The sequence below is a fragment of the Vitis vinifera genome, chromosome 12 (assembly GCF_030704535.1).
Source record: "Vitis vinifera cultivar Pinot Noir 40024 chromosome 12, ASM3070453v1".
In the NCBI taxonomy this organism is placed as follows: domain Eukaryota; kingdom Viridiplantae; phylum Streptophyta; class Magnoliopsida; order Vitales; family Vitaceae; genus Vitis; species Vitis vinifera.
Genome location: NC_081816.1, coordinates 21,586,048 through 21,603,100, shown reverse-complemented (window position 1 = coordinate 21,603,100; position 17,053 = coordinate 21,586,048). Strand labels below are relative to the sequence as shown.

The 17,053-nt window shown below is 32.8% G+C and overlaps 1 protein-coding gene across 4 annotated transcripts; it reads left to right on the top strand.

The window, feature by feature from the left end:
* Positions 1–574: 574 nt before the first annotated feature.
* Positions 575–12,760, top strand: LOC100249214 (thiamine biosynthetic bifunctional enzyme TH1, chloroplastic). 4 transcript variants are annotated; one of them, XM_019223825.2, is made up of 12 exons: positions 596–671; positions 1,925–1,986; positions 2,101–2,231; positions 2,928–3,225; positions 3,557–3,631; positions 6,358–6,433; positions 6,519–6,594; positions 6,698–6,832; positions 8,564–8,628; positions 8,767–8,894; positions 10,713–10,969; positions 12,070–12,760. In XM_019223825.2, exons 4-12 carry the CDS (start codon positions 3,034–3,036, stop codon positions 12,599–12,601), a joined length of 1,536 nt encoding a protein of 511 aa, XP_019079370.1. In that variant the 5' UTR covers positions 596–671; positions 1,925–1,986; positions 2,101–2,231; positions 2,928–3,033; the 3' UTR covers positions 12,602–12,760. The 4 variants fall into 4 exon arrangements, with proteins under 4 accessions (XP_010658056.1, XP_019079370.1, XP_019079369.1 ...); XM_019223824.2 differs by having other exon boundaries at positions 2,911–3,225; XM_010659754.2 differs by lacking the exon at positions 1,925–1,986 and having other exon boundaries at positions 575–671; positions 2,911–3,225.
* Positions 12,761–17,053: the final 4,293 nt, after the last annotated feature.

Genomic DNA, 17,053 nt, shown 5'->3' with positions numbered 1-17,053 from the left:
GTAAGGGTTGAAGGAGAAGAACCCATTTAGATTGAAGATGCTTTGGTACCAAATCAAAATAAGTGAGGTAAGATGAATGAAATTTTCAAAGAGGAAAGAGAAATGACTCAAAGACAATTTTTCAAAGAATTTATTTTTAAAACATGCAATTACATTTTATACTACTAGAATTGAAGAGATAAAAGAATATTTTTAGGGAATTGGTATTTTTATTCTATACTAAATTTAGAATACATTTATAGAAAACAATTCAAAGAAATGTTTTTCATATTTAATTTCCAATTATAATTTTATTTCTAAAAATAATTTATTTTTTCTCTTTTATATAAAAATCAAATAATTAAAAAAAGTTCAATTTTTTTTCTCCATATTTAAGTTTCCAACCATAATTTTATATATGAAAATAGTTCGTTTTTAAAAATAAATATTAAATAATTCAAAATTTCATGATTTTTAAATTAATTTTAATTATATTATTTTTTATTTTTAAAAAATAAATCTAAATTTAAAAATTAATAAATAAATCATTTTTCTTCGTATTTTTATTTCATTCCAACAACCAAATATAACCTAATACTACCTATATACAGGTCGAGCTACATCAGAGAGAGAAAAAAAAAGGGGGAAAAGCGATAGAAAATCCCAAGAAATTTCTCCAAACGCTACTCCAGGTGTGCTCTCTCTGTAGTTTGTCCAAAGGATTCTCCGTTTTATTTATTTTTTTATTTATTTTTATTTTTTTTCGTCATTTTTCTCGGCAACCAAGCCCTAGGGGGTTTTGGGTGAATTCAGTGGCTTGAATTTTGGCGTCTAGTGTTCAACGAGAGCTGGGAACACAAAATGTTAATGTACATTTTCTTTCAATTTTCTTTTTTTTTTTTTCTTCCTTAAATTTCCCAGCAACCAAACAGTTGAAAGGGTTTTAGAAGCGGTTTTGGCGAGACCTTGCTACATTACTGCGGTTTTACATCTGGAATTTTCCAGCATTCTATGAACGTTTCTGTTTTTACATGTGCTAAACCCATACTCCGAGAATCTCAGTACTTAAAAATGATGGAGATTCATATGCTATGAGGAAGTTCACTGGTGATCATACTAGTTGAAGCAACTTCACTAACTTCATTCTGTTAAGGCTGTAAACTAAGTGTATCGGTTTGATATACATAATACATCATCGTTGGCCATGACCTTATAGTTTAGGCTTTTAGGTCAATTGGTGGATTGAGATGGTATCAGACCCTAAGTTGTTAGGAGGTTATGAAAGGTCCCATGTAAGTTGCCCTGTTAAGGCCGTTGCTTAAGCTTTCTACTTGATTGGTGGTTTAACATAAACCGTATTTAGTAATCTATGATTTGTATTAGCCAGTAAACACTGTTCCTATCCAAAAGCTTATGCTTTTGAGTTAATTGGTAATTTAACAATGTGCACGCAAACTTTGCAACATGATAGTTATGGGATTCAATACAAAAGGAAATGCTTTGCCACAGAAAGACAATTTTGTGCTTTCTCTTGGTTCAGTGCACAAATTGTAGGTCATCATCAATAACCTTCATGTTGTCCTGATTTCCAGGTGAAATTTGACATTTCTACCTTCTTGGGTTAGACTAAAATTTGGATGTGAGGTTCTAGTTTGGGTTTGCAAGCAAGTTTGTCTTCTATTATCTCCTTTTCTGGTGCCTTTTTCTGGGTGCAAGGCCTTTTTGTTGTTCTTATTGGAGGGTGTGGTTGTAATTTCAATTATAACTGCAAGCTCCTCTTGACAAGCAATTAAAGCTCCATTTGGAGAATTCCGACTTTTGAATTTCAAATTACATTTGGAATATGTGGTTTTGGATTACATTGACATTTCAGTATTTTGGTTTTTGTTGATTTGGTTTCAAACATAATTCAAGTTTTAGAAATTGAAATTCAATTTTTCCACAGGGGTTCAAAATTTTTGCGCATGGCTGTTAGTTGAGGGCAGAACGATTTTTTCATGAATAGCTGTTAGTTGAGGGCAGAACAATTTTTTTAATGAATAGCTGTTTTACTTGGGTTTCATCTTTAATTTGTTGATTGTTTTACTTTTTTATTTTTTGGGTTTGCTTCCAAAACCACAGGATCTTCTCAGGGAACTTGAGTTATTAAAGCAAAACATCTAAGCTTCAAAGATTGCCACTTTTGAGGTCAACAAATGCTTGTGTGATTTTACATGGCTTCAGAAATCCTTTCTAGTTCCTTCTTCAACAAGGTACGGTCACAATTGACATTGTTCTGTGTTTATATTTTTGCCACAATTCTGTTTGATTGCTGAGCAAATCTAATATAAAATAAAAAGAAAAGTGGAACTTTGAACATTAAATAATTCATCATTATTTGTGACCCAAGGAAAACAAAGAAATCTTGTCAACTAGGCCGAATTCAATTAGATTACTTGTTTGAGTTAAAAAAATTTCCTTTATTTTACTTCATTTTCTTAGTAAGAAAACAGAAGGTAGTTACTTCTCCTTTAGTTTGAAGCCATTTCCAGAATCTGAATTGAAAATCTTCTTAGAGTTTTGCACCTCAAGCTACCCAACTTGGGTTTTAGCTATCTAGGCTCTTTCTTGAGTTTTGCTTGTGACACTTTATTTGGTTAATGATAAAATGTAACAAAGGAAGGGAAAATCACAATTTTGAATCTTAAACTTGTTACTTCAGAATGACAAAGATTTGCTCTCCTGAAGTAACTAAACAGAATGACAAAGTAGCTACTTGGCCTTGTTGAATTGGGTTTTTCATTATTAAGAAACTAAAAAGAATATAAAACTATTGAAAATGTTATTTTCTTATCTTCACCTCTATTTTCTCAGCAACCAAAAGAAGGTGTTTTTTTTCCCTCCTTTCGATTCATCAAATAAATTCTGAATATGATTTGAAAATTTTCTCAGAATGTTTTTCCATGCAGCCCGATCCCAGTTGCTTCACAAGGGTTTGCACAATATAGGATTTCAAGACTACATTTTGCAAATTCAAGAAGCAATAGAAGCTTCCGAACAAAGATTTTCACAGTGATGCAGGAAGATAGGCCTTCAACAGTGAAAGATGACTCTAAGATGAAAATTCCACATGTTTTGACTGTTGCTGGCTCTGATTCAGGAGCTGGGGCTGGAATACAAGCTGATCTTAAGGCTTGTGCAGCACGTGGAGTTTACTGTTCCACAGTGATTACTGCTGTTACAGCACAAAATACTGTTGGGGTTCAGGTTGTGTATTGATATTATTCCTCAAGGCTAACTCTCTATTTGGCTAGTTTCATGCAACTGGATCTTAGAGATGGAACTGGAAACTGCAATTGCATCTCTATTTTTTGGTGGCTTTATGCTCCATTGGTTGCTAAGAAAACCAAGGAAAATTAAAAAGACAATTGTGAGTCTGATACTGTGTTGAGGTTTAAATCCATTCAGATTTGTGTCACCAGACATAAATCATATTTAATTCAACTGGAAATCTGGCAGTTATATCCAGCTGTTTCCAATCTTATTCAAAATATAATTTCAAATTTTTTAATAAAAAAATATAATTTTGATTTATCAGGGTGTAAACATTGTGCCTGAGGATTTTGTTGCAGAGCAATTGAAATCTGTGCTCTCTGACATGCATGTTGATGTGGTAAGTCAAAATTTGTAGTTACTATGTGTATTACCTTTACTCCCAATTAGTTTGTATGACATGCTCTGTTTTCTAACTTGTTTATATTCCAATAATACCAAGATTCTGTCAGTCCTGAAGAATGAAAAGGAAAAGAAAATGACATTAGGTTCTTTGAGAACTGAAAATCAGCCTTTTAGATGATTAATTTTCTTGCGCAAAGTTGAATGAATAATTAACAAGAGAAATTTGTGGTGTCAAATGGGAAGATACAGTTAAGATTTTTTTTGTGTTGTTATGAAACACTTGTAGAATTGTATAACATACTCAGCATCCTGTTGAATGGAGTTATCTGATAGCCCAACATAATAGGACATGAACTGAGCTCCTATCAGTGTTGTCAAAAACAAAAGGCAATGTCAAGGCAATAAAACGAAAAAAAAAACGATAGCCTGATTATAGTAAGGCGATAAAAAATATACATATTTACCTATTCAATACTCAACCAATATAAGCATTGTCTTCAACAATCAACACTATTAATTTTTTATCGTTGATGATGTCCTATAAAATTAACAAAATAGTTATAATTATTCAAAATGTTATATATTATACCCTATATCATAAGAAACATTATATTGTTTAAAGATATTCATCTTGTCTAAATGCATAGTCTAATTTTTCAAACATTTAAAATGCAAAATAAAAAACAAAATAAGAGATTGAACATTCTAGAGAAGCTTTAGGCATCATTGAAATTAAAATTGTCATCACTTCCATTAAGACTAGATTGATAGCCCTCCATCTTATTATCTCTATGATTGATTATATAATATTTTATCTTATACTTTATTTAATCCAATGTTAGATTGAATGAAATTATAATCTAAGTATGTTTAATCTTAACTCATGGTCAAAGGCCTTGTGCCTTATCCCAAGGCGATTGCCTAGGCATTGCCTTTTTTAAGCTGCCTTGCTTGGATCTTCAAGAGGCGACTTTTATCTGCTCTGCTTGGCTTGATGGCCTAGGCGACCCAAGCAATTGCCTTTGATAACACTGGTTCCTGTATCATATTTTATGTAGCACAATCACATGTCTTACCTGTTTCAGTTTTTCCATTAGTGTTTTCATTGTTTTCAATCTTTTGATTCTTTTGAAATTTTCTGTACATAATTTTAACAACATCATTGGGCTCTTTGGAAGAAGCTAGGAACTTTCTGTGAACATTTGAGAATTTTGGACTTGGATTGTGCTCCTATGTCTAGAGAGTAGTACTAATTCTGAAGTAGTGATCCTTCTTTCCTTCCAAGTATAAAAGAGCCAATGATTCTTATGGAAGTCTACTCTTATGTGTAACTTATTAGAGTGTCTCCAGTATCAAATTCAAGCTGGTAATATTTTTATTGTCAGTCAACTAATTTGGTCGGGCGTAGTATTTCAAGTAATCCTTGGTTTTCATGGAATGATCTTGAAGTAAAAGAATTTTGATGATGTTACCATCTTAAATTTAGTGTGATGGTGTGAATTTTTTATATGGAGATTATTTTTCTTCATGGTGGGGTTCTCGTGGAGGTTGTTGTTTTCAAGATGTATCCTAGTTGTGGAAATATGGCTGTTCTGGTGAAAAATTTTCAGGCTAAGCAATTATCCTTGCCTTGAATAATTCAGAATTCAAGAATTAATTGGGAAACTAATGTGAATAAGTTTCAAAAGTTCAAGAATTAATTTGAGCAGGGACAAGCAATGCAAATTATCCAATTATCCAAAAAGGAAGCATTTTTTCTTATCAGGGATTTATTTGGAGTAGTTCCAGAATTTTGCAAATTATTCTGGAATTTTTCTCAACATTGGGAATGCCTATGAACAGTTCCTCTATTGGGTGATAGCATCAGGTTATTCTTGGTTCTGAAGTAGTACGTATAATTTGGAACATCTTTAAAATTCCATGCAATGATAAAAGATCACTTATGATTGATGAAATAACCAAATAACCCTCTGTTCAGTTTATAACAGTAGTTGGCATAATTTGGGACATCTTCAAAATTCTTTCAAGGATGAAATATTACCTACAATGGTGAGATTACCAGATTACCTTTACCAGTCATTCAATTGGGGTAGGTTGCGGCAAGCCCTTTTTATTTTAAAATTTTTATGGAGGTTTCCATCCAAGTGAACTCTTGGCGATGGGGTTGGGAAAACGTCCCTATGCTGAAACTTATGGTTTTGATTTATAGGGTTTAAAGTGGCAGAACCGTTAGTGGAGGAGAGAAAAAATCAATAAAGTGGAAGGACTAATACTTGGACCCAGTAGACTAGAATGAGTTTGTTGATGCATCACTTTTTTTTTAAGATATGGGAGAAAATCCTTTGCATTTTGGAAGGACTTCTCATCCTTAGATTGTGTTTTCATATCGATGAATAGTTTGTTTTTAATAAAAGGAAAGGAAATCAGAGAATTGTCTGAAACCTAATCTTTTGGAAATATAAGAATACATTGCATTTATTATTTAATGTCATGGAAATCAAATATGGGTAATGTTTCAGGGAAAGTTCCTTTTGTTTTGTTTTGTTCTTTTTTTGGTGCTTTTTTTTTGCTTTTAGGCTGAATGAGACATTGGATTTAATACACTACTGATTAGTTACTTTGTTTCTTTTAGTACTTTCATTTTGGCTCTTGTTAAATTCGATTTTGTGAACATTATTTAATAATATATTAATTTTAATTTTTGGTACTGAAATTTCTTAGGTGAAAACAGGCATGCTTCCAACTATTGGCATAGTCAAGGTTCTTCATCACAGTCTCAAGGAGTTCCCAGTTCAAGGTATGCAGTATCATTACAAAAGACTGTTTTTCAGGTTGTACTTTCAGTGGCCATTAAGTTGACATAGTCAATGAATTGAAGTCAGCTTTAGTGGTCGATCCCGTCATGGTGTCTACAAGTGGAGATGTACTGGCTGGTCCTTCCATTCTTGCTGCATTTCGGTATGTCAGTTCTATGTGCACATTTAAGTAATAATTTGATGATTTGAGTCCTTTAACCTTCTAGTGTCCCATGTAATTATATTTTAATGGTTTCTGACTACAGAGAGGAACTTCTTCCCATGGCTGACATTGTAACCCCAAATTTGAAAGAGGCATCTGCTTTACTTGGTGGTCTACAACTGGAGACTGTTTCTGATATGTGTACTGCTGCAAAATTGATACATGATATGGGCCCACGGTTAGTTCTTGGGAAATATGTCACTTTGATTCTTTTCTAAGTCATCTAAACAAACTATTGTCCATTCAATAATTGTGATATTAAGCATAGAAGAGACAAATTGATTTTTGAGGTTTGAGGTGCTTTAACCCCTATGAACTTTCAGAAGGGTCCAATTGCCCTCTTATGGGTTTGTGTGTTTTTCCCGACTAGAAATGTAACATAGAGAAATTTGGGGGTTAGAGAGAAATTTACTTCACAGCTCAGGGAGTAAACACATGATCTTTCCTCAATGTTCATATCTAGATTTGTGCTTAAACTTACTGGATGCATGTTTCTTTTGGATTCATTTCATGGTGTTTTGCTAAGTAGAGCCTTGTTGCATAAGTAGCAAATTTCTACCTAGTTAGAACAAGAGCCTGTGCTATCTAGTTCAAAATGTTTATCATAGGATGTGTCTCTGGATGTTCCACATGGCAAAGAAGATTGAGAACATCGGTGAAACAGTCAACTCTTTTAGTGCAACCCTTTGAAAATGTTATAAGAACAGGATTATGCAAAAACAACTAGAAACAATCTATAAACATGTTGTAAATGAAGCTTGAAAATTAGGTAACAAATTTATTTAACTCCATGAGGCTTGACATTGCGAGAGTGTTGATTTATTTTTCCAAAACAATTCAAGGGATATTATCTGGTGAATATTTGGTCATGAAGGAACTAAATATTATATAAACGAGCTATATCAATCGATCACCAGAACTGTAGGAAAACAAGTCATGCATTAATATATATTTTATTTTTTTTAAAAAAAAAAACCTACCTAGAATTATCTAATTATTCAAAAAAGCATGAATGTTGCTCTCATAGCTGAATCAAAATAGTTGGGTTAAGGATTTTTGAATTCGCTCATCTATAAGAATTAGGGCAACATTTACATTACAACATATATCACATCTTTCTTTGTACATGATATATAAACAATACAATATATCCTATGCTTGAAGGAATTTTTTGACCGTACAGATGAGTGAATGCTTAATGGTCTGAATCATAACAATGGAGTGGAAGCTTGACATTGGATTCCATCAGATGTCAGTAGCATTTTTTATTTTATGCTTCAGATTGAGGTTTTACACATTTCAAATTCTCCAACTAGAGCTGTGAAGTGGACTAGGAATTTCAGCCCTATTAATCTACTTGTACTGCTATTTATGACAAAACATGACAATTGAACATTACTTAGGAAGTGGGTGATCCCAAATAGATTACCTCTTAATCCACTGCACTGTAGAAGGAGAAATATGGAGTATTGTTTGCTAATTTTTATGTAGTGTTTTTGATTATGCATCTTTCACTGGAACATTTTTGAAGTTTGTGGTTTGAAAGGTGACCACTTGAATTTTGATTATTTGGGTTGCTCTGAATTGCATAATTTGGTGCATTAGAAGGAAAGGAAGAAGGAAATCTCAAGAAGTAAGAATTAGCCAGTACAAAGTGTAGTATTTCCTCTACAAATTACTATTTTTTGGTCTTCAAGGATAAATTACATTTAGATTTTATGAGGTATTTCTGGATCCTTTTGCCTTTACATAATTTGTCCATGAGTTTTGTACTGCTTTTTATGTATTTGTTTTTCTTTGTATTTTCGATGTGCACTTAAGGCCTTTCTTAATGCAAATGCTATTAATTTATTGAAGAGGAATTTGGAAAAAGTGTTCTGCTGAAACAAACTGTTGATTTGCTTTTCAGAAATGTACTTGTTAAAGGCGGTGATCTCCCTTCTTCATTAGATGCTGTTGATATTTTCTTTGATGGTATGCTTTAATGTCTATTCTGGAATCCTTGAGCAAGAACAGTGTCCCTGCATCCCATGCTTAGAGGGGTGTGCATGTTTACACATTGGGTGTTGGTTTTACCAGTCACTTACTTGGTCTCATGAAATGATCTTTTAGGTGATGATTTCTATGAGCTGCGTTCATCACGCATAAAAACTCGGAATACCCATGGTACTGGCTGCACTTTGGCATCTTGTATAGCAGCTGAGCTAGCAAAGGGTTCTCAAATACTATCAGCTGTCAAGGTAATTTTTCATATGCTTATGTTTCTGGTGTCCAAAGAACTTAGTCTTTTGCTGTGGAATTTGAATATTTAATACCAAATGTCTCTTTTTTTGGTTTTAGAGTGAGATTTTTGTAATATACCAACTAAAAAATTGAATGTGTAATAAGTCAAATATAATTACTAACTGCAAGCCAAGACTACAATTTGTAACAAGCAAGTGTAACATACCTATCAGAAAAAAAAAAAAGCAAGTGTAACATGATCACTGCAGTTTTTTATATTTGCCAAATACTGGGCAGACTCCTCCAGTATCAGATTGGCCCTTGGTTGAGATTCAGAAATCGCCCAAAGAAAGCTGTAAACTCATTGTTCCATCCCAAGAGCTATCCAAGGATGAAAGGCACCAGCTTCAAACTTGAATTATCTTGTTGACCTATGACCAACCTTCCATCTAAATGGATTTAGGTTCCAAGGACCAGTGTGCTGGTTCTAATGATGATCCTGCACATGTTTTGCCAATTAATCACTGATGGATTTTAAGAACTAATTCCACAGGTACTCTATAAGGGTAGCTGAAAAATGTTAATGTTCATAACATAGGCCTATTAATTAGCTATGGGGATATAATAAGATGAGATGAAACATAAAGAGGGTATGGGAATGGGTGCATTCGGGAAAATGTAGGTATTGCTCCAAAGGGGGATAAAATAGAAACTGTAAATTGAGGTATTTCTCACATTAAATATAAAGCAATGAAGGGATTGACAAGGAGTGGGAGAGAGCAAATTTAAGGTCCTGGAGTAGGTTAACAAGCAGAAAGGGAAGACCAAAAAGAATAGGGACTTAGAGTGAATATTCATGCTTTGACTAGCAACATGAATTTAGATATCTTTATGTTAGAACCTGATGCTCATTGCTTACCACAACTGCCTGGATTAGACCCCAGAAGACTAAAAACTTGTCAGTGTGCATAAGCCTGGGCAGAGCTGTTGAAAATTTTAGACTTCTATATAGTGGCAAATTTTCTTGATGCCCACCATGATATTTTGGAAAAGCTGAATTTATGCCTTGAACTTCTGCTGGTTTTCCATTTCTTTCAGTTAGCTTTCTTGGTTTCTGGAGGCCGTGGGCCTAGGGATTAAAGTTTACTGCTAAAAGAATGCCTCTGACTTCATTGAGAATGAAAAAACTGGTAGATGAACATGGGTTTGACATAGTGATATGGTGAACATAAATCCCTTGAACTTTTCAAGAGTTGTCTGAAAATCAAACTTCTTAAGAAAGCAAGCATTTATCTGTACAAAAAGAATTCAAACATCTAGCACAAATCAGACAATCCATTCCTTATGTGTCTTTGTTCTCTGTCTTTCCATAGGATAAAAGACAACAAAGAAACAAACAATAATGAAAGACAAAGAATGGTCTAGTGGACTAAAATTTATTAATAGCATTCACTCACAAAGTAGTAGGCATTTGGGGAGATCAGCAGGAGTTAAATGGATATGATCCTTCATTAATATGTAGAACACTATCAAAATTATCAAGGAGAAATGCAGTACCACTTTTTTTCTTTGATTTAAAAAGAGGGAGGACACTTCAAGTTCACATCTTGGCTTCTATATTAAGAATCTGGTGGGACTAAGTCCTAATGTCTTGTCCTAGTTTGCTCCTGTGTTTGTGAGCTCAATAGTCTGACATATGTAAGACCTTTTCTGGTCATTTGCTCAGTGCTGGTTGGCTTAGAATTCTTCTGAACCATGTTCCTGAAGCTGGTTATTTATTTTCAAACTGGGCCATCAGTATTTTATTGATTCTTATCTGGTCTGAGTTTTGGCAGGCAGCTAAACACTATATTGAAACTGCCTTGGATTACAGCAAAGACATTGCTATAGGAAATGGGTTTCAAGGCCCTTTCGACCACCTACTGAAGCTTAAGAGTAATATCCGCAATTCCTTCAGGAAGCAGGCATTCAATCCAGCCAACCTATTCTTGTATGCTGTTACAGATTCAGGGATGAATAAGAAGTGGGGTCGTTCCATTACAGAAGCTGTTAAAGCTGCCATAGAAGGTGGTGCTACCATTGTTCAGCTGAGGTTTGTAGCTGTTGATAACATTCATTCTGAATTATAAATTTAGTAGGTTTATGCACTGTGAATTATAAATTTAGAAGGTTTATTGAAGTCATATTTTGTTCACCCTGTAGCCTTCCATATCCATATTCTATTCTATTTCTTATGTTATCAGCAACAGATTTAGAAAAGCAAGTGACAACAAATTATAAATTATAAGGTTTGCTCACATCAGGTTTTATGCACCTATATCCATATTCTATATGATGACTGATAGCCTTTAGAAAACAATCGACAACTGTTTTCATTCTTAGTTTTAATTTAGTATCTTACCTACAAAGTTCTATAAAAATCTTTTTGGAGAACTTGTGTGCACCTCTATATTCTCCTGTTGGTTACTCTGTTTAGTTTGTATTTTTAAAAAAAAAATGAAAGAAGATCAGTTGATTTTTAGAACTCCACCAAGGGTCTGAATAATTGGGAAGTGAGCAAAATGAATCTGGCTTCTTTGCATCATGCTGTCAGAAGCCTTTCTCTATGTCATGTTGTTCCTCGTATCTATGTTCCACATTGTGATCAAAAGTTCATTTGCCTGTTTCAGACATGTTCCAATAGTACTCTAGTTTTCTTTTTCTTTTTTCTCTTTTGGTTTTTTGTGATTTTGTGTATGTATTGGAGCTTACTGCCCCTACCTTAGTGGAAGGAGACAACGGTTCTGCAAGACACTATTCGGAGAAGTAATTTCACCCTGGAAATAAATTGCTAGGTTATGGGCATTTAATTAGATAGGAGGAAAATCTGTCTAAACTATAGTTACTCTTTGCCTGCAGAGTGAATATGGTTTAAGAGAGATAACGTTTGTCTTTGCATTATAGGCAGCTCTCTTATCATAATTGTTGATGTCCATATCCGTTGCCAAAGTTTCTATCCTTTCTAGATATATCCATTCACATTTCTTTTGTTATGAGCTTTTACACAGCAAAGGTCATCCAGAGGTTTCCAGTTCATGAGCATGTTTGAACATTCCTAGTTTGATTTGTCCGTGTGATAGACCTGTGGAAAATCATTTCTTTACATCTAATATATGTTTTTTAATGTTTGACAACTTCCCCTCATCTTTGAAGGGAGAAGGATGCTGAAACACGAGACTTTCTGGAAGCAGCCAAAGCATGTGTAGAAATTTGCCACTCCCATGGAGTACCTCTATTGATAAATGACCGAATCGATGTTGCCCTTGCCTGTGACGCTGATGGTGTGCATGTTGGCCAGTCTGATATCCCTGCTCGTGTCGTCCGCACACTTCTTGGGCCCGAAAAGATTATTGGGGTATCATGCAAGACACCAGAGCAAGCCGAGAAAGCATGGATCGATGGTGCTGATTACATTGGCTGTGGTGGCGTATATCCAACTAATACAAAAGCAAACAACATTACTGTTGGCTTGGATGGTCTGAAAACTGTTTGTTTAGCTTCTAAGTTACCCGTGGTTGCCATTGGTGGCATCAATGCTTCAAATGCTCGTACCGTGATGGAAATCGGCGTCCCAAATTTAAAAGGTGTTGCAGTTGTATCTGCTCTGTTTGACAGGGAATGTGTTTTGACTGAGACCCAGAAGCTGCATGGAGATCTGACACAGGCAGCAGCAATGGTAAAATAAAAGATGATCAGAAACATGGCTGATTTATTATGACACTAACTATGATAGTCTCTGGAGTCTGTTTTGTTAATTATGATAGTAGAAATTAAATAATTTAAATAATTGAAATTATTGGATTAATTTTAATAATAATTTAACATTAAATTTTAATTATACTCACTTGTATTTGTCTATTGAATTTCATTTATATGCATACTTTAATTTTCATTTCAATTACTAATATTATATTACCAAGTTTAAATATCTATTTTATTTAAATCTCTTAATTAATACATTTTCAATAAATCTAAATAAATTCAAATATTGATTTAATTTTAGTAATTTTAAAAATAAGTTAGTATTAAAATTAAGTTATAGTGAATTACAATTAAATTTAGTATTAGTTTTATATTTACGTTAAATTATAGTTTATTGTATATCTAATTTCATTTATATGCATACTTCCACTTTTGATATAAAAAAAATGCGACTTGATGTAAATCACCTAATTAATACATTTTCAATAAATTTAAGTAAATTAAATTAGTGATTTAATTTTAGTATTTTTAAAATTAGTATAGGAATGAAATTAAATTGTAGTCAATTGTTTATTGAATTTCATGTGTATGTGTATGCATAGTTCACTTTCAATTACAATTAAATTTAATATTAGTTTTATATTCAAGTTAAATTATAGTTTATTATATGTAATTATTGTGTTATATGATTAAAAAATGGAGGTATCACTCATATTTAAATATCATTTACAATATAAACTTGAACTCAAATACCAAAAAGTGTTCTAAAGTGCATTCCAAAGTAAAGCAAGAGATAAAAGAGCTTTTGCATGAAAAAAAAAAAAAAGTTAAGCAAAACAAAGAAAGTTACAAAAATGAATAAAATTCAAGCTCGATTATGTGACATACTGGGAGGAAGTCAAAGACATGTCATAGATGAGGCCGATATTGATGATGATGATGATTTTTGCATGTACTTAGTTGATAGGCACCCTAATGAGTGAAATGTTTATCTAGTTAGTTCGAGTCTCAAAAGTTAACTGAATGAGATTGATAACAACAAGATACATTTGTGGGAACCAAAGCATAAAACAAAGGAGCTTTCAGGTCTTAGTGATGCATCAAGACAAATGTGAAAATCACAAAGTATCCAAAATTCAGGTCCATCATCGATTATTACCTTCTTACTCTACAAACCTTCTATAGTAAGACAAAAAAGTGTTAAAGATATATTAAAGGGTGGTTCCATAAAAAAACGATAAGATGCTTAATTAGTAAATTCTTCATTTAGAAGAGTATTGCATCACATAAAGTAAGCTCTCACCACTTCAAGAACATAATAGTTTATGCACAAAAAGTGGGTAATTATAATATTTGTATATTCTTTTAGTATGTTAACAATATTGTTACATGCTTTCACTATTTATTACATATGAATTGTAGGTATGTATATCAGACCTCCATCTCCATATGAAATATGCAAGTTTATTTCAACCTACAAAGAGAAAAATGGAAACAGATGGATGCACAATAATGTTCGATGAATGGATAAGGTTGACAAAATTAAGTATAATTAATTTCATTACTTATTCAAAAGACACCACAATCTTCTTCAAATCTATAGATGCATCTAACAATATCAAGGATCACAAATACATATATGGATTACTGATGAGTGTTATCAATGATGTTGAGTAAGAAAATGTGGTCTAACTTGTTACGAATAGTGGGTCAGCGTTTGTGAAAGCTAGGAAGTTGTTGATAAAAAGGTATAATATGTATTGGACTCTATGTGTGGCACATTGCATTGAATTAATGCTTAAAGACATCAGTAAAAGACATAGTGTTGCAGAGGTGATAGTCAATACCTGAAAAATAACTAACTTCATTTATAACTATGGTTGATTACTTGCAAAGATGAGAAAGATCTGTGTTGAAGACATAGTTTAGCTTGAAGCTACTAGATTTGCAACCAATTACATTGCTCTTAACATTCTTCTAAAAAAAAGGCAAATTGGAAGAAATTGTTTATGAGTGATGAATAGGCAAACAAAAGCTAAGTCGCACAAAAATCGAATAAGAAGTAGAGAAATTAATGTTCGACCATTTTATTGAGACAAATTCACAAAAGTAGTTTCATTATATAAGCCATTGTATGCGGTTCTTCAACTCATCGATTTAAAAGTTGTTCTCATAGTGTCCTTTAGATACGAGTTAATGCAAGTGATGAAAGAGAACCTTATTTCCATGTATGCTAAAGATTAGATGTTTCAAATAATCAAAGGTCATTAGGAGAAAACACTCAAACATCTACTTCATACAACAAGTAAGTAAACTATCCATCTTCATTAGTTGTTACTTTTGAATAATATTTTCCATTACAAAATACTTAATTGTTGGAACATACTTCCTAAATCAAAAGTTTCAATACAAGGTTGGAGTTGGTAGTGATCCCAAGCTACTTCAACATGTCCATAAGTCTTCTACCAAGCTACTTCAACATGTCCATAAGTCTTCTACCAAATTAAACTCAATGACCAAAGCCCTTGGTCAATTTGGAAATAAGGTAAATTATAAGTTTTATTTTAGACGATTAATTCAAACAATAATTTCATTCATCATTTTATCTCAACATTTAGTAAAAATTTGATATTGACATATTGAATATGTAGTTTATACTCTTTTGAGATGAAAAAAGAGGATTTGATGATCAAGTGGCAATCACAACAAGGTCACAAATGGTCCCCGATGAGTACTAATTCTTAATAGAAAACTAATTTCATTATCATTATAGATTTACAATGCAAGTATTCATGCACTCATGAATTTGGTTACAATTAAATGGTGGTTCTTGTATGGAATCATATGCCTATATTAAGGAAGCTAGCTATCAAAGTTCTACACAAACTACATCATCTTTTAAATGTGAGAGAAATTGGAGTACATTCGCTCTAATATACATAAAACAGTGAAATCATCTTTCTGAGGCTCCAATAATTAGTTTTTTGTTATTATAACATGCAACTAATGTTACGCAATATGAAAGCAAAAAATAATAAAGTTGCTAAGAAAGATTGTCTCTACTTGACCTTTTAGCAAAGGTAAGTGATGAAGAAGAAGAGAATCAATTGTTCCAATAGGTTAGGCCTTTATACTTAGATGATGACATAGGAAATTTTGATTTGCGAATTGCTGCTCATGCTTGAAAATTAGGTATTGATGTTGAATGAGTATTGTCCGAAGAAGTTCATATTAAGAGTTTTAATAAAGACACAAGAGATTCACTTCAAGAGGGATTCAATTCCCAACCTTCTATTGACTCCACAAGTATAGGAAACAGTAGTAGACCTAGCTCTATTAGTACTTCTACTCTCAATTATGATGCTTCAAGAGGAGATGGAACCAATGACGGGACGATGATAGATGTAATGATAATGTTAGAAATGATAGAGGGGATGTTAAGCAATAACAACAAAGTCAAAATCCATTGAGCTTTTGGAAAGCTATATAGAGCAAGAGAATGAAGGATGACATCATTTAAGGAGGACTCATTTTCGGTCAATTTTAAGTTAGAGTATAGGGACTCAATTCAATGACTCACTAAGTGTCTAATGTTTATCCTCTTTATATGATGAGTTATGGTCAGCCTCCTCAAAATTATGCAATGAGTTCAAATTTAATTGATGAAAACTATGGTATGTCTAATTATTTTCCTCTTGTACAAATGTCATACCACATTCTATATCATATGTAAAGAGGATTTAAAACAAGCACATGGGTGAACCTTGAGTTTTTTATGGAGAGGTAGTGGGCAAGACTCAAAATATCTATACATGACATGTTCGTATTTACAATCAATATTATCGAAACTTCGTGACTGGTATCAATGTTGCCTCCAATGAGATGACATTCCTTGATCAAACAAGTTCATTGAACCACATCAATCTCCCTTTTAGTGCTAAAGGACCATTACAATGTAATACATACAAATTATTGACATTTAATGAATTCAAATATTTAATGTAGTTTAATAATGAATATACACTTACAAAATTCATATTTTTTATCGACACATACAATATTATTGTTAAACACAATATTATTATCAAATATAACAAATTATATCATACATATATCAATTTCTTCAACAAAACAACTTCGAAATGACTATTATTACTTCTTAAATCATTTTTTAGAGTTTTTTTCCAACACCTCCATAAGTTTCGATCAATTTTTACCTCACTTATATTTTGTGTCAAAATATCTATCAACATTTCTCTATATATCCGTAAAATCGAATTACTGATATTTTTACCAAAACTAATGTTTTCATCCTTAGTTGCACCTCCATGATTATTATGTTCTTGTCCTTCCTGTAATTGAATGAAACGTAAGCACAAATTGACAAGCCAAAGAAGGCACCATGGCCCCCCTTGGCCTAATCGGATATTTCTGA

Coding starts and splice junctions, on each gene's coding strand:
- LOC100249214 (XM_010659754.2), top strand. CDS start 2,193: ATGGCTTCAGAAATCCTTTCTAGTTCCTTCTTCAACAAG. Junction 6,595..6,697: donor TCCATTCTTGCTGCATTTCG/GTATGTCAGTTC, acceptor TTCTGACTACAG/AGAGGAACTTCTTCCCATGG. Junction 8,895..10,712: donor AAATACTATCAGCTGTCAAG/GTAATTTTTCAT, acceptor GAGTTTTGGCAG/GCAGCTAAACACTATATTGA.